The sequence below is a fragment of the Mus caroli genome, chromosome 1, assembly GCF_900094665.2.
Source record: "Mus caroli chromosome 1, CAROLI_EIJ_v1.1, whole genome shotgun sequence".
Lineage (NCBI taxonomy): Eukaryota > Metazoa > Chordata > Mammalia > Rodentia > Muridae > Mus > Mus caroli.
In genome coordinates this window covers 37,667,767-37,688,888 of record NC_034570.1, presented here as the reverse complement: position 1 = coordinate 37,688,888, position 21,122 = coordinate 37,667,767, and the positions used below count along the sequence as shown (strand labels likewise).

At 45.5% G+C, this 21,122-nt stretch overlaps 1 protein-coding gene across 4 annotated transcripts in view; it reads left to right on the top strand.

Moving 5' to 3' along the window:
* Fhl2 (four and a half LIM domains 2) overlaps positions 1–21,122 on the top strand; it is a 72,430-nt gene that overhangs the window by 45,472 nt on the left and 5,836 nt on the right. For all 4 annotated transcript variants that reach the window (XM_029479883.1, XM_021161490.2, XM_029479877.1 and 1 more), the window contains exons 3-4: positions 8,467–8,641; positions 18,225–18,394. In XM_029479883.1, the coding sequence (XP_029335743.1) occupies positions 8,467–8,641; positions 18,225–18,394 (345 nt within the window). The remainder of the gene's footprint in view (positions 1–8,466; positions 8,642–18,224; positions 18,395–21,122) is intronic.

Here is a 21,122-nt window from a genome sequence, read left to right as displayed (position 1 = left end):
TCTCAACCCGCATCAGCAACTTGAGATCAGAGGGTGTGGGTCCTGCTCTGTGATTTTCCTCATTTAGGAACAAAGAGATATTGGGTTAAAGTAAGAACTTCGTAGTAGAACGTTTACACGTTTTTTTTGCTGTGGTCTTCTTGACTGGCAAATGCAGTCATGTAGTTGACTTTGAGGAGGAAGAAGTGACAAAAAGTTTCTGTTTCTTCAGAAAGTAAAGCCAAAATTGCTACAGGAGGGTGAGGTGCTTAGCTGAACTGATGGCCACTCAATCTTGTTAAAGCAGTCCAGCCACCATGGACTGTGCTCGGCTCTCTGGAAGACACACTTATCTGTAAAATATTAAGATATACTCATGCCTGTGGGAATTGGATTACTTTTGAAGTACTGACTAAATTTTAAATGATACAGATGAGTCTTGACAACTGTCCCTGTAACTAGTATGCATCCATTTTTTTGATTGTTCCTGGGAAGTCACCTAGATATCTCCTTTTCTCCATGTTCCTTGGACATCCGATACTCAAGAAGATCGTTGATTCTGACCACCAGTGAAATAGTTGAGAAGTCACAAAACAAACATAACTTAATCATCTTCCAATACGACATCCTTCTTAATTTGTCTTGGATACCAGTAGATGCTAGAAAAGAAAAACTTTATACTGACTATAGAATTTATTTTTTATCAGCCTAAGTTATGAACCTCAGAAAAATCAAGAAAATTAGACTGCCTAGAGAGAACTATGCATTTGAAAATTAATAACTGTAACAAAGGGTCTCAGACAGAACACACTGATGAGTCCATGTCTCTGCAAGGGAAGTCCTGATGCTAGGCAGGCTGTCATCCACCAGTGGACCCTGAGAGGGGCTGTGGAGAGAGCAGTCATAGTAAAGAAAAGATGGGTGTAGAGGAAAGCTAGCGCCAAGACTAAATTTAAAACTTAGCGCCTGCTGTCAAGTTACTTGAAAACTACTCTGTTGTATATGCTTAAAAGAGTTGAAGATCTTACTGAGAACTGGAACTAGAAAGTAGTAGAGACAGACTCAGAAGGTTCCTTACCAACAACCTATGCTCCCTGACCACCTGCAAGAAGCCTTGGACATGATCTTCAGGTCAGATAAGGCATCTCAACGGTCAATCCTGTGAATAAGAAATGTTTGCCCTACTTCTGCCAACTGTCCGTTGATGGAAAAGCCCTTGTCCTTCTCCTGGATCCTATCCGATGGCAATGACATGTGCAGAAATGGTGCTGGGTTTGCTGTATGGTTCCTGTCCAGCTTCCTGGTGTTACTGAGGCAGACGCATTGTGTCCACTGTCCCCATCTAGTACAGTATGCCGGTCACTGAACGAGTAAGCTTCTCAGTAGAGTTTATTCCACAAGCCTGTGGAAGCTCGAGAGGGAAGTCTCAGGGCCTCTCCCCACGGCAGGGTTGGAATGTTTAAACAGGGAGTAGATGGTTGTATCAAACTTCCTAACTTGTAGTATCAAGTCCCTTATTCAGGTGTTACCTCTACTCAACTAGAAGTAGTGACAACAGGTGTGGTCTGGATGGTTGATTCGGGAGCAGAAACACATACATGGGCTACTCACTGGCTTTCCTAGTCACTCAAGCAGGATATATTGATGTGGTGATGGAATTGGTACAAATCCTTCCCACCACAATACATCTTCTCACTTAACGTTGGAAGGTTTTTAACAGAAAATCTAGGAGGTTCTTGTGTGGGGAGTAATGTGTGAACTCTAATCTAGACTCTGCTTCTTAGGTATCCAGAGAAGACCAAGATACCCCTATCCTGTTTTTAGAAAGTTCTTGAGCACCGTTAGTGTAGGGAGCAGTTAGAGAAACAGGCCATTCTCCCTGCTGACATGGTGCAGGCCATTTCTGCAGCCCTTCTGGAACCTTCTCTGGTAAGAGTGCTGCTCCATTCTTCCTCTCATGGCCTTATGCCAACTTGATGATTAGTCCTTGGGATGACTTTCAAGTTTATTTTTTCTTTTTAAAAAAAAATGCTATCTTGTGTTGGGTGTGGTGGAGCATGCCTTTAATACCCATACTCCAGAGGCAAAGGCAGGTGGATTTTTGTGAGATCAAAGCCATTTCAGTTTACATAGCAAGTCCTAGGCCCCAAGCTTACCTAGTGAGACCCTGTCTACAAAATAATAACAACAATAAAATTTTAAAAATGTATCAAGCTAGTGCTCTCCAAAGTATTATTATTATTAATTGTGTGTGTGAATATAGACATATGTGAGTTATTGTGTATGTGAGTTATTGTGTATTTGTAGAGATGTTAGAGACTAACCCTCCTGGGAGATTGCCTGGGAGTCCCTGGGAGTTCTGACTTACAGGACCCAAGGATAAGGTCTGTACATAAACTCCTCTATCAGAGGGGCTGTCTCTTGGCCTGATTTCTCTGTTCTTCATGAGCAAACTACCTTTATAGATTCTCCATGTAGACTCTGTCCACAGACTTTGAAATGAACACAGATATCATGGGTACAAAAGTTCTACTTGTCCTGGGTCGCATTCCAAGGTTCCTGGTAGACACCCGAAGTTGTGATTTATGTGAGCAGCAGGACACCCTGTAATCAGCACAGTAACAAGTCGGCTGCTGACTGCTGCATAGACAATGTGAATGCTACAGACGAGAGAATGATTCATGCCCCCTCTGGGACAAAGTGGGATTCCCTGAGACTTTGTCATGCTCCTCAGAACATGTTTCAACTTAAAACTTAAAAATTGTTTATTTCTGGAATTTTCCATTAATAATCTCACATTGTGGTTGGCTATAGGTATATGAAAGTATGGAAATTAAAAATGTAGTAAAGGGTGAATATTGGATTTATTTGGAATTTTTTTTAAAAAAAACACTATATTTAAAGGAAACAATAATTCAGGGCCTTCAAAGTGAGGAGTAAAGCTGGCTGACTGGGTACTACAAAGAAAAAAGCCAACTCTCTGCTCAAAACGCCCCAGACAGCAACCTGCAACGGTATGCTCAAGGCAGGACCCTGAAGCAGATTTGCCTAGTCTTACACCTTGTTCCATCTTCAACAAGCTGTGTGACAGGCACTGGCTCTGTCACCTATGAGTCTCCATTTCCATGTCTATCAAATGAGGTTGCTTATCTCCCAGAACTGTCAGGGAAATAGACAGTGTGAGGAGATTGTTCTTCTCTGGGACAGTGTTTGACAGCCATTCTTTCTCCTGCTATCCATTCCTCCGGACTCCATTTGCAAGGATCTGAAAGAACAGAATGGAAAAAGGATCACCCTGTAGTCCCAAAGCAGAGAACACCTTCTCGGCAAGCTGGGCAGGACTGATGAGCAAATCCCCTCACACTCTGGTATCAGTCTGTTTGAGAAGCAGTTAGTTTGGGGGAACTGACAGCCAAGCATCTCCTAGCATGGGTGGAAGGCCATGCAGAGGAGTCATAGAAAGGCGGTCGGCTGCAGTAGGGACCCTAGTGCTACAGCCTTTTGGGTCACAGGCTCTCCCAGGGCTCAGCTGAAGTCCTAACAAGGGTACATTTGGAGGGAAGCAACAAGTGTGTCCTAGATGAGGGGTGTTCTTAAAGTGAAAACCATTGTATGAAGAGAAGTGTTTGTGCTGTTCTCCCATGTGGATCACATTTTACAACAGTCTGTGACCCTCTGGTGAGCTCAAGATTAGCCTTAGTGGTTTTGTTTTTGTTTTTCTGGGAAATAGAAATGGTCTTTTCCCTTCTTTTTCCAATCTCTCTAGAAAACTTCTCTCTGAGTCTCTGTCTCCTGCCCCTCCCTCTCCCTCTCCCCCTCCCCCTCCCCTCCCCTCCCCTTCTCTCCTTCTCCCTCCCCCCTCCCTCTCTCCCTCTCCGTCTCTCCCTCTCCCTCTTCTTTTCCCTCTGTTTCTATCTATCTCTGTCTTCTTTTTCCAGTGCTGGGATATGCATAGGGCTTTATGCATGCTAACCCAGTTCAAGCTACCCTGCCCCTTAGCCATCTAAATATTATCAATGTTCATCATGTATTATGGTCCTCCTCAGTATCTGGAAGAGACTGTGGGTGCAGGATCTCTTTGAAAGGGATTGAGTCTCTTATACAGAACAGTCCAGCATTTGCAGGCAACCTCACACAGCCTCCAGTATTCTGTAAACTGTCTCTAGTTTACTTGTGATACTCACTGCAGTACAAATACTATATGAAGAATTGGGTTGTATTATTTAGGGGATACTATCCCCCCAAAGTATGAATGTTCAATATAGATGAAATTTTAGTTTTGAATCTTTTTTTGTCTGTGGTTGTTTGGATCCAAGGATTCAGAACCTATGCTTGTCAGGGCTGTGTGTACAAAACAATGTAGGAAAAAAAATGAACTAGTCAACACTACTTGGCACGGTGCTAACCATGAAAGCTGAAGTTCTGTTTGTGGCTGTGACTCTGAAGAATGGAAAGATCACTTGGCACTGGATCTTCATGATAAATATTTGGCAGGTAGAGTCAAACATTGGCCAGCTTTGACCTATTATCTTAATTTTTGAGTGGTATTTTTTGGATTGTCTCTGAGCCCTGGGAAATCCTGGGACTAAGTAAGACTGAAGACACTGAAACCAAATGGGCCTGGAAGCCTCTCTGTGCTCTTCAGTCTCAGTCACCATCTTCTCACACAAGCCCTTTGCCCACTTCCTGATTAATACAACAAGCTCAGGGACTAGGTGGAAGCTGAGATGGTATCAAGTGATCTCAGAGTCAAAGAGCACAGCCTGAGAGCTCCAGGAATTGCCCAATGGCCTCATTGGTGAGGTGTGGCTTTCAAAGAAATGCAGAGGTTCTGTGTTGGCCAGGGCACTGGGCGGGTTCTCACAGGACAGGTGAGATGTGTGCTCTGTGTGCAGCTGAGCAGATGGATGGGTAAAAGTGCTGGGGCAAGCCCAGGCTGGGCGAGCATGCAGGGACTGACTTGGAAAAGGCTGACACTGATGTACTACCACCTTTATAAAATAAAATAAAACGGATCACAGTTTGGTTTGTTGAATCAGTAAAGGTGGAAATTTGGGGGGTGGGGGTGGGGAATGCCTGGGGAAACATAAATTTTTGCATCCTAGAGTCAAATCTACTCATGAATAAACAAAAAGTAATTGTATGGCTCAAAATAGGCAAGTTGAATTTAGAAACATATTTTTAGATTATAAGAACTAAAGGAAGTTTGAAAGCACTATACAAAATTATCGAGCACTGGAATTCTTACTGTGGAGATTTTAAGATGTTAAAATTTTTTAATAGGGTGTGGTAGCTCATGCTTGGAACCCTAGCTCACAGGAGGCCAAGAAAGAGGATGCTGAGTTTGAGGCTTGGTCTTTCTGGTAAGCTAAAAAACAAACAAAACAACGAACATAAAACAAAAAACCCAAGGAGACACAAGAAAGAAAAAAAAATTCTGATTTTTCATTACCATCTCCGTGTGGAAATTTAGTGCCAGTGAGTGACACTTTGAGGTCACTGCTTTCGTGGTTGACTGTGAGCTGGCACTCACTAGACAGTTTCTATGTAGCACAAGCTGCCGCAAGCACCTTGTGTGTGTTTACTGTTTCTGTCCCAGCTGATAGCGGGCACCTGCCCTCTGTATTCTCAGTGAGAAGCCTGAGGTTGAGGGGCTTGCTTCTTGCCCTTAGCCATGCAGCTGGTAGGTAGAGGATCAAGGGTATAATTGGTCTGGCTCTTGGGCCCCTGAGCTTAATTGTTGAGTCTCCTGCTTCTGTGACCTCAGGGGTACCCAGCCCCCAATAGCATTAGTCATGTAAGGCATGTGACACACAGGAGACCTTCCTACTGCCTGCACATCACACATACTCCGATGTTGAGCCAGAAAGTCCATCACCAACTCTAGCTGGAACAGGGAAATCCCCTGGAACAGGGATTCCCCCCACCCCACCCTTTACACCCCATCTCCAGGACCTGCCAGCAATGGTGGCACAATGCTGTTTAGTGGTATTTTTCTTTTTGGTCTACCACTGACTTCAGGCATATAATCAGAGGTTGACATTTACCTTCAGATAAAACATTTTGTGAGGGTCCATGATTGGCTAAAGTATGATACCCCACTCAAATAGTATGTAAATGCAAAGAATGTTTTATTCTGCAGAAGTCCAGCATGCTGGGGCCTCTCATTACCAAGATAGGGAAACAAGTGTGCTCGAAGGCCTGATTAGGGCATTCTGGGGTAGGTGACCCTTATCTTACTCCATCTCTAGGGACATTCCATTACCAGGGTATGGGGGCTGGAAACTGTTGCTGAGGACATTGCTGAGGAAGTCTGGAAACTGTTGTTGACCCATCGTCCTTGCCTTAGACTAGGTGTTGGGGCAGCTTCTGAGGCCCGGACTTGCCTGGACTTGCCCAGTTCTTGGAAACAAATATGTAAGACTAGTCTCCTTTACTGCTAATTTGAAGCCTGTCATAGAATCAGCCTAGCGTTCTCAATTTCTGTCAGAAAGGTTTAAGAATGATCAATATGTACTATGCTATCTATGGTGAGTATGTGCATGCACAAGAGAGACAGGTGAGTTTGGAAGGCCTCAGGAAACGTGCACTGAGAACCACGTTCACGAGAGGGCAGCAGGGATGGCTCTGTCTGACTCTTCATAGGCTTCCTGTGATCTCTGCATGCCTGACTTGGCTCTCTGAGTGGGATGGGCCATGTTCATCTAGAGGACATGACAGTGTTCATATTTAAGGTCAAACTTTCAAGTGTCAAATGACTGTCAGCTAGGCAGTCTTTAACCACAGCTGTGTTTTTGTTGTAGAAATGTTCCGAGTTTCCGTAAAACCTTAGACCAATTAGAGCATTCAGCTGGCTTCTCTGCAAATGTCTCATAACACCAATGCAAAGGACTCTGTCCTTCTCGATAGCCTGTGTGGGACTGGTGACATCTGGTGGCACACTCTCTGCCTCCAGCCTGCAGTTCTCAGATGTGAGAGCTGAGCTCTTCTCATCACCATGAATTTGCTCCACCATCATGGCTTCTAATCCCCCAAAACTTTAAGCCCAATTAAATACTTTATGTTATCTTGATTGTGGCGTTCTGTAACACAAATTGTGCAGCTTTTCTCCTTGCTAGCTAAAAGTGACCCCTTGGTGTGTGCAGTGCCCACTCCCTGAGCAGAGTTGCTGCCAGGTGACAGTAGGCCACCTTACAAGAAAGGCTTCTGACTTCTTTCACTTCTGTCCAATGGTGGGCGGCCGTGGAAAGCAGTCTGTAGCCTTTCCACCAAGAACCCTCATTAGTGGGATGACGTATTACAGCGGAAGGCCAGCTAACTTCTGAAAAAGCTGGCCCTTTTCAATGCTCATCTGGTATGGCTCAGTGGAAACCATACCACAGCCTGACTTAGGGACATGCCAGCTGTGTGACTGTGAGAAGCTTAGGAATGTCTCTGAGCTTCGGTACTAACTATATTTCAGGGCTATGCAGTATCGAGAGCTTACAACACGGTCCTAATCACCATCATTCACAGAGCAAATATCTGCCGTTTACTTTCTATGTTTGTTTTATTTTGTCTGCTACTTGGGCCCCATAAGGGGTTTAAGTTTAAAAATGGGGAATATGTATGGAAAGAGTCCAGGTTATACCTAATCCCAAATGATACCAATATATGTATATGACATATCATATAATGATAATGTATACACTGCATGAGCTTAGCAGTTTGTAGTGACTTAACACACCGACAGGTGGTCTCAAATTAAAGCAGATTATATTGCATTTCACTTGTCAAAATATACAACAAAGTACATATGATCTCCCCACCAAAATTTTTTTTTCTTCTAAAATGACTTTCAGTATTTAACCTTCAAAAGACAGGTTTAGGTTTCTGCTCTCTCACTGCCTACTCTCATCATACTTAGACTTACGGGAGTCCAGCATGGGTGTCAGCCATGTCTCTGATCCATCTTTTCAAAGGACCAACCCATTGACATGGAGAGAGCTGGGTTCAGAGGAACGAGAACCTCACAGAAACAAGGCCCCCTAGTTCAGTGTCTAAGTTAGGGTTTCTTGTGCTGTGAGAAAACAGCAAGACCAAAAGAGACATCCAGGGGAGAGGCTTCTTTCAGCTTACAACTCTCAGCCCACACTCCATCACTAAAGGAGGTCAGAGCAGGAACAGGGAGGCAGGAACAGATATAGAGGCAGAGGAGAAGAGCTGATTCCTGGCTTGTCCCTTCCCCGTGGCTTGTTCATCCTGCTTTTTAAATAGCACACAGGACCACCACCCCATACATAGTAAGTTGGTCTCTCCCATATCAATCATCAATCAAGAAAATACAGCACAGGCTTGTCCACAGGCAAATCTGCCCTCCTTCCTCCCCCTCCCCCCTTACCCACCCACTCCAGCAATGGAGTGCACCAAGGCCCCTATGCTCTGAGTCAGACAGTAGTGTCACCTCTCCTGTCCCGCCTCTGACGCTTTCTGTGTCTGCCTCTCTAGGACTTGTCCTACAAGGATCGGCACTGGCATGAAGGCTGCTTCCACTGCTCCCGGTGTGGAAGCTCGCTGGTGGACAAGCCCTTTGCTGCCAAGGAGGAACAGCTGCTGTGCACCGACTGCTATTCCAATGAATACTCGTCCAAGTGCCAGGAATGCAAGAAAACCATCATGCCAGGTCAGCACGCATGCGCCTTTATCATTCGCCTGTGGCACTGAGCCAGTTCAGTGATGGACTGTGGGGTGGGACTCTCAGTTGTCCAGAGACAGACACTGGTGTTGATACTTCAGTGCTTGGCCCTGAACACAGGATATGTTAATCGATCTCCGATGCAAGGGATGCAAGGGTGTGACTGGGAGATGATGTCGAACGCCTTTAATCCCAGCACTTGGTAGGCACAAGCAGGCAGAATTTGGTCTACAGAGCAAGTTCCAGGACATCCAAGGCCTGTCTCAACCCCCTACCACTCAAAATGTGGGGGGTGGGAGAGGAGTGAGGTGTATCGTTAGAAGTGGAATTCCTGTTCAGTCAGCCTTTGGTATCTCGGATTAGGACCAGCTACCAACACCCACAGATTCTCAAGCACCCTCTGCAGAATGCCTACTTCTTACATAAAACATTTCCACGTATATTTAAAATAATCTGCAAGTGGTGTATGAACACTGTTATACTATGTGGTGTCATGACAGACGTCTGTATACGTTCTCTAGTGGAGATGATTATTTTCTTTGGGGACTCTTGATCTGCGGTTGGTTGGCCGAGGATATACAGCAGCCTGTGGCTAGAGAGAACTAGCCAGAAAAGGAATGCCAGCAGTTCCCTGGAAATGCGTCTCTTCCCCTGCCTCGCTCGCTTCTCCCAGTACACGTGCTTTCTTGTTCTGCTCTGCTTGCTGAATTTACACTCGGTTATTTCAACAACTATGATTTGTGCTCTGGTGTGCCAGGACGGGCCAGGAGTTACATGTTGCTTAGCTTCACCCTCTGCCTGACCTCATGATGTTATGTCCTAGATAGACAGACATCAAAAAAGGACAGAACCACAACTGGGTTAAGAACTATACGCAATGATACTATGTCTCTTTTTTTACCTGAAGAAGATGAGTTCTCCCCCACCCCGACTCTCTCTGTCTCTCTCTGTCTGTCTATGTCTCTCTCTGTTTCTCTGTCTCTCCTCTCGTCTTGACTTTATATAGGACAAAGGAATCTCTTATTTGTAAAAAGTCAGTGATAGTGGGGCATGGTGGTGCATGCCTTTAATCCCAGCACTCGAGAGGCAGAGTTCGAGGAGGCCAGCCTGGTCTACAGAGTGAGTTCCAGGACAGCCAGGGCTACACAGAGAAACCCTGTCTTGAAAAACCAAAAAAAAAAAAAAAAAGTGAGTGATAGACCAGGTATGGCGGTGTACACCTTTAGTCTCAGTATGTCAGACGTAGAGGCAGGCAGATCTCTGTGAGTTAGAGGCCAGTCAAGTGAGTTAATAAAAGTATAAGGAGGACTGCTGTAGCTCCATGCCCACTGTGTGGGTTTGATTACCATCACTGAAAAAACGCACACAAATACACATATGCAAATATGGGATTTGAGAAGCAAATCTTATCATACACACGATGTAAAAATGGATGTTAGAACAGCTCAGAGAACCTGACCTAGGATTCTGATGTCTAGCAGTTTAGAGGGTGGTATGATTTAGAACGCGGTACTAGCACAGGTGGTAGGTTCAGAGCCAAGTAGCTTTCAGTGTGTCATACTCACACATGTACCTACTGCTTGACATGCTGGCTTTGTGTAGCTCCGGGATAAGTACACAAAGCCCGCAGAGAGTATCCATCCATGGGCATGCTAATAGGAAGCACAGGCTCTCCCTGAAGACCAGGCAGGTTGGAAGCAGCAGTAAGCAGATCACTTAGATGCAGGGGTCCAGCAAACTGATTGAGGACAGGAGAAAGTGTGAGTAGATGGAGTTTGGGGAAATGTAACTTTGGGCAATGTGGGCTCTGAACCACTCATGTGGAGGAGGCTGATGGAGCCTGTGCAGACAGTGGTCCAAGCAAGGTCATCAGGCGCCCTCGAGTGGACAAACTGGGTATAGGCAGTGAACTCAAATAGCTTACAAGGCAATTTGTATGCTAATGCAGTCCTGAACCCCGGAAGTTGGGAAGCCGAGGCAGGAAGACAGTGCATTCCAGGCCAGCCTGGATGGCACAACCAGATTTCTATGCAAGATAACTAAGTAGTTTAAAGTGTCAAGACAGCCTCTTTGAAATTCTTTAATTAGAGGGAGGGTTAGAATCAAGGGGAAGCAGACATCTTAAGAAACTTTAGAATCACCAGGTGTATCCACTCTGTGGCCCACAGGATTTGTATGTCCCAGGACAGCCATAAATGGCATGTAACATGTTTGTAGATCACAATAACATATTGCTGTATCAGTAGTTTGCATACCTTGGGACCACAGAAATATTAAGTAACTACTAAAGTGTGTATGAGATTTTAAAAACATGAGTTAACCTTGAGATTCTGAGTTTTAAAGTATATGTTGAGAAAATGATCCATGCTTGTGGTTTTAGTTGAAATTTCTTAATGTATTAGCTATTTTAGCACTAATAATATTTAATTATTCACAATACCTATAATTTTAACTCAGTTTTGGAACTACTTAAGAATTTGAAGTTTGTTAATCAAAGAACTTTTAAGTAAAGTTATCAAATATGTTAAACTTAAAAGAGAATTCTAGACGAAATTCAGTTCACTCCACTGATAAATGCGAGCAACATAAAACCATTTAAAAGGATTATTTTTCTTTAAGAATCCTATTCGGTCTCAGGTGCGATGGGACACACCTTTAATCTCAGCACTCTATAGCTGGAGACACAGCAGATCTCTGAGTTCTAGGCCAGCCAGTTACACGATGGGGGAGGTGCAGTAAGAAAGCTCAATTGATCCCACCACTTCAGTCTTCCAAGTAGTAGGAACTAGAGGTATCACTCATCATCATCACCATCACCATCATTTCTTTACATGTAAAAGCAATAGAAGTTAGGGCTTGAAGATGGCTCAGTCAGAAAACGCCCGATTCTCAGCACCTCACAGGGGTGTGTAAACCGTAAAATTCCCCATGTCAGAACAGATGTAGAGGTTAGAAAGGGCTTTAAAGAAGTAAGTCTGCAGAGTTCACACTCATCTGACAAAGTGTATGTTGACCGATGCCCCTCCTCTCCCTCCGTGCTGACTCATTCATGCTTTAGCCACATGTGGTCCCGTGGCTAGCAGTCTTCCTCACACAGGGAGTCCCACATTCTTCTGTGACCACCCTCAAAGGCACAGCTCACAGGAACGAGGAGCATTGATTGGCCATTGGGATCAAGTGTGTATCAGGCTCCAGTCACAGCCACAGTAATTCCTTTCCACAGATGTGTAGTGCGCCCCCATGCGGCAGGGCAACGTGAGTGCTTCGTGGCGATTTTGTTGGAAAGATGCTGTCACCCTTTGTTTCTGTTCTTTCTGCCCCAACTCAGATACATTTTTACCAAGGGGAAGAAAAAATACAAGTCCTAGAAGCAGTTAAGTCCTGAAAGAAGGATGGGCTGGAGGTGGAGAGGCTACCCATTCTCCCTGGGTGTTTCTAAGTGTTTGCCTTCACTGCTGTGTGAGGAACATGGGCTCATCAGTGGTGACTATAACATCTGCCAGTGAATGTGTCTTTGTGTACAGATGAAGATGTGTGATACAGAACCTGGAAGATCACAGCCAACCTTGACAGATGATTGAGCCTAACGTCCTAGTGAGAGAAAAAAGATGATGCAATTCCTGAGGGATGATACCTGAAGTTGGTCTCTGGGCTCTACACATATGTGTGGTCTACACACACACTCTCACACAAACACATGAGCACACGTGTGCACATGTGCATGCATATGTACACACACACACACACACACGAGAGAGAGAGAGAGAGAGAGAGAGAGAGAGAGAGAGAGAGAGTTAGTTTAAGTCAAGGGTTTTTGAGTTTGTAGTTTCAATGGATCGAATACTAACTCTAAGATTCAGGGCCACCAAAAGATAATCCTGTATCGTCCTATGTAGCAGGGCCCCATCGATGTGTGAAGAACACGATGCTTAGGAGACAGTTTTAAGTCAGATTCTGACTTGTGATGCTGTGGATGTTCATGGCCTCCTACACGCCAGTGAACACCCTGCTGCTGAGCTCCATCCACACACGCAAGCTCCCATCCTTCTGTGGGAGAGTGACTAACTTTCTGTTTTATTTCTGGCTTGCATTGCTTTTGGCAAAGAGGAGGTACTGCAGAGTTCTGGGTGACAGACTGACATATGGGAAGTATTTGGGGAAGATATATGGGGCGAGAAGTAATACTTTTCCAAAGGAGATAATTAGACCTTCAGTAAGATAGATTCTTATTGCTACAACATTTTTCTGGTTAATACGACTTTTAAATGACTGTGACACACTGTGACAGGAACAGAAGCACCCAGCCTGAAGCACAGCTGGGGAGGGGTGGGGAAGACATAGCTGCATGGCGATTGGTGATGCTGGAACTTTAAGCCACGTTAATTAGAAACTTAGGACCCAAGTGGGGTATGGCAGGAGGCATTGGAGCATTGCCCACCAAAGACTGGCCCCTCCCATGTTGATCATCAACCAAAAGGCTTGCCTACAGGTCAGTCTGATGGGGGCATTTTCGAAATGGAGTCTCTGTCTCCCCAAGTGATTCTACCTCATATCAAGTTGACTAAAGCAGACAAACGAACAGACAAAACCAGCACAAGACTCGTCTCCAAAAGGAAAGCAAATTAATTCTTTGGTAGTCTTCTAAACAACAGCCCTGGGAAGTCAATTTGCAGTTCTTCTAGTGAGTAGAATCTCTCTACGACCCTCACCATGCCTGCAGCCCAGCCACACAGCTGCAGCCTAGCTACACAGCTGCAGCCAGCTACACAGCTGCAGCCAACCACACAGCTGTAGCCCAGCCACACAGCTGCAGCCAGCCTCAGAGCAGCCCAGCCACACAGCTACATAGTACATAGTTGGCTACAGAGTTGTAGCCAACCATTCATACTGTTGTAGCCCAGCCCCAGGGTCTACCTACTGCTGCTTCTGTTCTCCCTTTTTTGGCTTTGTTCATTCACCTCTGAAGTGCTCCACCCTCTTCTGTGTGATTCCTATGCCCCCAGTTCCTCCAGATTTCCCTATCCTTTATGCCTAGTCAACCAGCACTAGGACCTTTCCTGCCTGTGAGCAGACAGGCCCTAGGAGATAAAGGTACAGAGGGAGGACTTGGGTCTGCAGAGAGCTGCTGGGTCAGCTCCACATATGAGGAGTTTTTGTGTCTTAGTATATTACACCTGCACGGGTGCAGAACACATGGACAAGGAAGCTCACTCTGCAGGGTACTCATTTCCTTCACTTGGGTTCTGGGACATAGCTGGGAAATGGAGGACAGAGGAGTTGCAGAGGTCTTGTTGCTGTTGCAAGCACACATAGCCTCTCTAACAGGATACAAGAGCAGTTCCGGGAGCTACCTCAACGGGGCATCCCCATATAGTCCATGGTGCTGGACCAAGAACCTAAGTGATCTTTGCTTTATGCCATAGGTGTGGCCAGGAGCTATGTGGGCCTTGGTCTGCTCACCTCACAGAGAGGTCATGGTCTGCAGGATTGTCCTTTGTCAGTGTATAGTTAAATGAACCCTGACAATCGGAGTTACTTTGAATATAGAAGTGATATTGCTGATGGGAGCTTAACATACTCATGTCCCTTTGTACACTGGAGGCCATGTGCATTGACCCATCCAGAGTTCACGGGACTACAAGCTTTCTCTGAGTTGGTCTTGAGAATTCCTACCCTTGAGGAAACTTTGTTCTTGGCTCACAAGATTGTCACAGATTGGATGAGACCTCTCTGTTGCAAGGGGTATAATCGGCTTCGTTTTAAGTCTGCTGGCTGCAAACAGTAATTTAATCTAAAAAATCATATTCACAGCAGCATCCAGACCAGGGGATTTGTTGTTGTTTATTGTTCATCTTTTAGGAGACAGGATCTCTCTGCATTGCCAGGCTTGCCTCAGACTCTGGTCTCAAATGATCCTCTTGCTAAAGCCTTCTGAATGGCTGACACTGCAGACATGCCTGTACATAGAAATGGCCCTGCTTTGACCTCCCTGTTTATAATCTTTGCGTAGAGTATTGCACCCTATTTGGTACATGTAAATATCATATACCAATTAAAACATAAAAACAAAAGGGCAGGGTGAAGAGTGGGCAGAGCTTCTGTGGAGCTTTGGTAGTGGATTCGGGTTTACAGGACTTAGTCCAGATCCTTCTCCCTACCCGGCCCCACACACCACACTGACAAGACAGAAAACCAGAATTTCATCGTAATCCTGTCCTTAGACTTGCCAGTTCACATGAACTAAATGCTAGGCCCCTGTCATCTGTTGTCTTGCTGGTATCAGAGGAAGAAGGGCTCAAGGAGACTGGCCAGCTCTAATCTTGCACCCACATCTTCCTGATTCCTCACTGTCTGTTTGGGTAGGAACAGGACCATACTAGCCACATTGCATGGTAACTCTGCAGCCTGTGGCCATGGCAATGGGTGGCCTTCCTAGCACGTTCCCTGAGGGTACAATTCCCCAACCCTGTGTTGCCATAAGATTTACTTCAGAAACCAGCATGGTGGCATATACTCCTAATGCCAGCACTCATGAGGTAGAGGCAAAAGGATAGATTTAAGTTCTAGACTAGCGTGCTCTAAATAATAAATCCTCAAGTAGCCAGAGCTACAAAGCCAGGCCCTGTTTCAAGAAACAATACATATTTACCTGAGCCCACACTGAGAGCGAGCCTTGGAGAGTTGTAGCTAACTGTCTTCGGTGAGAAATCACTGGGTTGGTGGGCCACTTAACAGCAGCAGCTCAGAGAGACAAGAGCAGAGGACCAAGATGAACACAGTGGTAAAGGAGCCAGCCTCTGGGTGCCAAGGAAACGCTTTGGAAAACTACCCACTCTCACCCCCACACTGGTTGTTCAATGTCATTTCCACTCCAAGATCCGTTGTCCCCCTGGACAGTCTATGTACCTCCACGTTAGAAGGCACAGTGTGTTACCCACACATGAGCCCTGCACATTTTACAGAGTCTATGTAAGATAAAACCTCTTGGAAGAATTAGAAGCTGAGAAAGTGACCCACGGATGCTGTCTAAGAACCATCTAAGAATTCTCAATGCATCCCTAGCCACCCATAGCACAGATGTCTCCTGACTAGCCTTCCAGCCAGCTCAAGAGAAGCCTAGACCTTGCTGTTTTGACTGAGAGCTAAGGACTAGTTCATAGTTGCTTGCATTATCCAGTGTACTTCTGCTGTGTCTGGAGCAGTGGGCCCCATTCCAGCTACCTACCCCCAATTCCGGAAGCCTGGGTTGAAGTCGCCCACATTCTGCATCCTTTATATGATCCACACAGCTGAAAATATTTCCCATCCAAGGCATAAAAGCCAGATGTGGTACTGCATGGAGAATCCGCACACTAGAAGCTGAGTCAGGAGATCTGTGAGGTCAAGGCTAGCCAGGGCTAGATAGCAACACCTTACAATTTTTTTTTAAAGCCATAAACATGTTTGTGGTTGTTGTTTTTTTTTTTTCTAATTGCAAATGATACAGTGACTGTCACAAAGTCAACTATTCTGCAGCTCCTCTGCTGTTAGAAAAAGAACAGAGGCTATGATAGTGAATGGTTTGAGGGCTGTGGGTATAATGGTAGAATCCTTCCTAGCATGCAAGAGGCCCTCTTAGCTCTACCATAAAGAAGATAAAATAAACCCCAATTAAGAAACAGACAGCAGTGTGGGTCTGGCCCACAGACTGTTGTGGGATATCCCTGAGGTATCACATACACAAGACCCCACTCTTATCTTCTTACACATAACCTCTTTTCTTAGTCTACTGCATCATACAAAGGGTATCTATCACATACAGCTTCAATTCTGAATTTGCTCATTTTATAAATATACACACATGTTAGGGGTGTGAAGAAAAGAATCAGTCAATAAATGCAAGTGTTTGCTGTTGGTCAAGGTTGTTGATGGTGGAGTGAACAAATTTCTAGGACATATTGACTGAAGAGTGATAGAAATGTGCAATGACAGTAGTGACTAGAGTAGCTCTCGTTCTAGTTCACGGCACAGTGTGGAAAGCCAGAGAGATCCATCACAATGTGGTTCACACAGCAGGTGTTGCTGTAGTGCCTCACTGCACTGGGCTGGAGACTCCAGGTCATCAACGCCACAGACATTGATTTGTTATCATTGGTGATTAGTGTCTGTGTGCATGTATGTGCATGTGCGCGTGCGCGTGCGCGTGCGCGTGTGCACGTGCCCGTGTGTACATGCCACAGTGCACTTGTGGAGGTCAAAGGATACCTCTTGGCTTGCTTCTTCTGTGGTGGGTTCTGGGGACTGGACTCGGGTTGTCAGGCTCTCTCATGGCAAGAAATGTTACCCACTGAGCCATCTCTGAGGTCTCTAGTTACTTCTGCTTCACTGTGAACCAGATGGATGTTGATTAATGAACAACAGGGGATGTACAGTATTCCCTCCATCCTTAGCGAGTATATTCGGAGACCCTCCATTGACACTACTAAGCCTACATTTACTCTGCTTTATGACAAACTTTAGTGTGTTGGACATAGTAAAAGTAAATAAAATAAGGCTATATGAACCCAAGGACTGTAGTATCATGATAGTTGGTCTTGCAATGAGGTGGATTGGTAGCAAATACAGTGTGGATGCCCTGGGAAACAGGAAAATACCCATCCTTTTTTTTTTTAAAGATTTATTTGTTTATTTTTATGTATGTGTGTACACTGTAGCTGTACAGATGGTTATAAGCCTTCATGTGGTTGATGGGAATTGAATTTTTAGGACCTCTGCTTGTTCCAGTCAATTCTGCTTGCTCAGGCCCAAAAATCTATTTATTATTATATATAAATACACTGTAGCTGTCTTCTGACACACCAGAAGAGGGCGTCAGATCTCATTACAGGTGGTTGTGAATCACCATGTGGTTGCTGGGATTTGAACTCAGGACCTTCAAAAGAGCAGCCAATGTTCTTACTCACTGAGCCATCTTGCCAGCCCCGACAATCACCATCCTTGTAGACTGGGTAGGAGAGTACAATATCTCATCACACGACCCAGAAAGGTGTGCAACTTTCTTTCATGAATGAATTGTATATCTCTGGAATTTTTCGTTAAATATTTTCAGTTTGACCTGAGTCTGACCACAGATAACCAAAAGAAAGTTAAACCATGAGTATAGAGAGTAACTGTTGCTAAGAGGTGACCTTCACCAACTCTACCACATAAACATTACCTAACCATGCTGAGTTTCACCTATATTTTACCATGTGAAAATGCACTTTAACATTTTTATTTTGTTAATTTTAATTTATTAATAAAATTTACTGATATTTATTTTATTAATTTTTATTTCCACTTAAAATTCCCAACCACCATATTTAATGTAAACTTCAAGTACTTACTACATACCATATTGTTCAAGGATTGCATGTATAGTGTTGAAACAAAAGGCAAAATAGAAATTATCTCCAGTTAGAGATGAGCCTTTGAGAGCAGAAGTGACTTGCCATGTCATGTAACACTAAAAGGTAACAGGTTCTGGAGGCATGTTACTGGGACTCCAGCCAATCTAATGGCACCCGCTGATTTCTCTCGCCTCTGACCACAGGTACCCGCAAGATGGAATACAAAGGCAGTAGCTGGCATGAGACCTGCTTCACCTGTCAGCGCTGCCAGCAGCCCATTGGAACCAAGAGCTTCATACCTAAGGAGAATCAGAACTTCTGCGTGCCCTGCTATGAGAAGCAGTATGCCCTGCAGTGCGTGCAGTGCAAAAAGGTACTCGGGATCTCTTGGGGCTTCTTGTCCTTCTCAGCTTCCATCCTTGGCCCAGCTGTCATGAAGGGATGCCTGTCACATCTCTATGCTACGAGAGCGTGCCCATTCCTGCCTTGAAGATCTGTTCTCTTGGGTGTCTGTGTGTTGATCTATTGGGTCTGTGATCTGGTCTTTATCACGCCTTCAAGAACATTTCCATATGTTATTATCTGATGTTGGAGGGAAGGGAAACTCCTTATCCTTAACCTATCTCTGTTAAGCTGATCTGGAATAAACAAGGACCACAGACGAGCTCTACCACACCCTTCACATACTGCTCCATGGATGGTGACACTTCCAGGACTTCAGTACCATTAGGACTTATACCAGCCTGTTAAGCCCTTCCCTTCCCTCACATCTCTGCCCTTCTATGCCCTCCGCTCTCCTCACTCCCCTGCTGCCCTGCCCTCCACCACATGTGTGGCATTTTTTTGCTTACCCCCTGCACTTGTCTCTTCTGGGATCTCTTTCTGCTGTGCAGCCACCACTTCTGGCTTGGAAACAGTTTGGTCCCTTCCAGCAAGGCTCATCTTGATGTGGGAGGGGAAGCTCTTGTTGGGTTCACCCATAATGAACTCTGTAAGCAAGGCAGGTAGCACATCCTGAATGCTGTGTTCACTCATGTATGTTTGATGGCCATAGAGTCTATTTATTTGTGCATATGCACAACAGAAACCTGAGCACCGTTTAGTGGTTGTTGACCTGGAGGTCAGCTCCACTGCCAGGGCTACAAACCTGTAGGCACCCCTTCAGACTCCACATGGCAACACCATGATAGCAGTCCCTGTGACTCCTTTAAGTCACTCCTCCTGTCATCTGCTCATCCATGTGGTCCTTTTAGTTGCAAAAGTGCAGCAGGCACAGTCTTTGTATATGTGCTCCCTAAATACACTCAGAGCTTTCAAGCTGAGCATGTCCATCCTTAGGCAAAGAAAGACACCCTATGGCACAAGAGGTCTGAGGGCGGGCAGGACATTCAAAGGCTGGATTTTAATCCGCGTGGAAATGATTCTGCAGCCAGCAGGGTGTCCTGATACCTGTGCTGTGAGACAGGACAGATTGGTCACAGAGTAGACAACAAGAAGAACCAGCTAAGGTGGGGTGGAGGGTGGAGGTTGGGGATGTTGAGGAAAGAAATCTCCAAGAAAGCCATGCTTAAGACAAAGTGAAGCTGAGCCGGCTGCTGTGGTGTGAAGAGAGGTGGAGGAGGGTGTGAGGAGATGTGGAGGGAGTGGGAGGAAGTGGAAAGTATGAAGAGAGGAGGAGTCATGGGGGAGTGAATAAAAGATGCGAGGTAGAAGGTTAAGGGGAGGAAGGGGCAGGAAGGGAGAGGAAGGGGGAAAAGAAAGGTGGAGGAAGGGGAGAGGAGGAAGGGAAGTGGAGTAAGTGGGGGAGGGGAGGAAGTGAGGGGAAGGAAGGGGAAAAGGAATGGGGAGGGGGAGGGGAAAGAGGGAGAGGGGGTAGGGGAGAGAGGGGAGGGGAGGGAGGAAGTGGGGGAGCATAGGGTATAGGAGACAGAAGAGAGGAGAAGGTTGTGAAGGGTACTGGATCCAGAACACATAGGGAGGACCAGTGGAAACTCAGGACAGAGTAAGCATCACCATATATATACGCTTCCTGTATCTCCCAGAACATGGAGACCCAGAATATTTTTTCATAAATTCCATTTCTGGGGCAGGGGAGTGACAGGCAAATGATTTCTCGTGTGTGGTTTAATGACAAGAGCACAGGACAGAAGGGAGTCTTGGTTCTCCTTCTTGCCTCGTCATTAACTGGCTCTGACATAATTCTTGGGCAATGCCTGGGTCTCAGTTGCTTCATCTACAGCCTAAAAATAGCATCTTGCCACACAAGCTTCATGCAGGGACGTCAGAAATGGCCAAATGCTGCCATGCTGTTCATAGGTAAAGAACATTGGGGCATGGCCTGTCTTCTGTGGCCACTGCACGCCGAGCTGAGGCTCACTTAGCCTCCCCTGACTTCTGACTCTACTCCCCACCATGATTTAAACTCATAAGGAGAGCAAATTTGGAGGTTACTGGATGCAGTTGAGGTATGGCAAGCTGTTTATCACCTTGCAGCTTCTTCAGAAACCTCCTAGGACTGTAAGATAGGGCAAGGATAAAGGCCTTCAGGGTCCCACGCCAGCAGATGCGGATTCCAGAAAGCCTCTGCCTTTCTGCCTCTCTAGTTACTGTACAGGCTGAGCATGAGACTAGAGCTGGAGAGGCATCAGTTGCTGGGATTTGAAGGAAGGCTTCCACAGAGATTCATCCTTTTCTCTTCATCACTCCAACTTTGTAGACAGAACTGAGGTACTGAGGTCTCTAGCTACAGGATCTCAGGGCTGCTCAGAAGTAGCAGTCGTTGCCTTCAATGTTATCTCTGATCATGACTCCACCACTGTGCTACCTTCCTATTTGGGATGGAGACAATGCCCTATAGCACCCATTCCTTCTGTTCCCCTGCACTACTGTGAAACCTAAAGACCCCACATCACTAGGGAGAAAGCCAGGAACCGTAGCAATGGTATGGATGGTAACATGAGGTGTCTGGGGTGTGAAGTTTCTTTTCTCTTCTCTTTTTTTCTCTTTCTCTTCTCTTCTCTTCTCTTCTCTTCTCTTCTCTTCTCTTCTCTTCTCTTCTCTTCTCTTCTCTTCTCTTCTCTTCTCTTCTCTTCTCTCCTCTC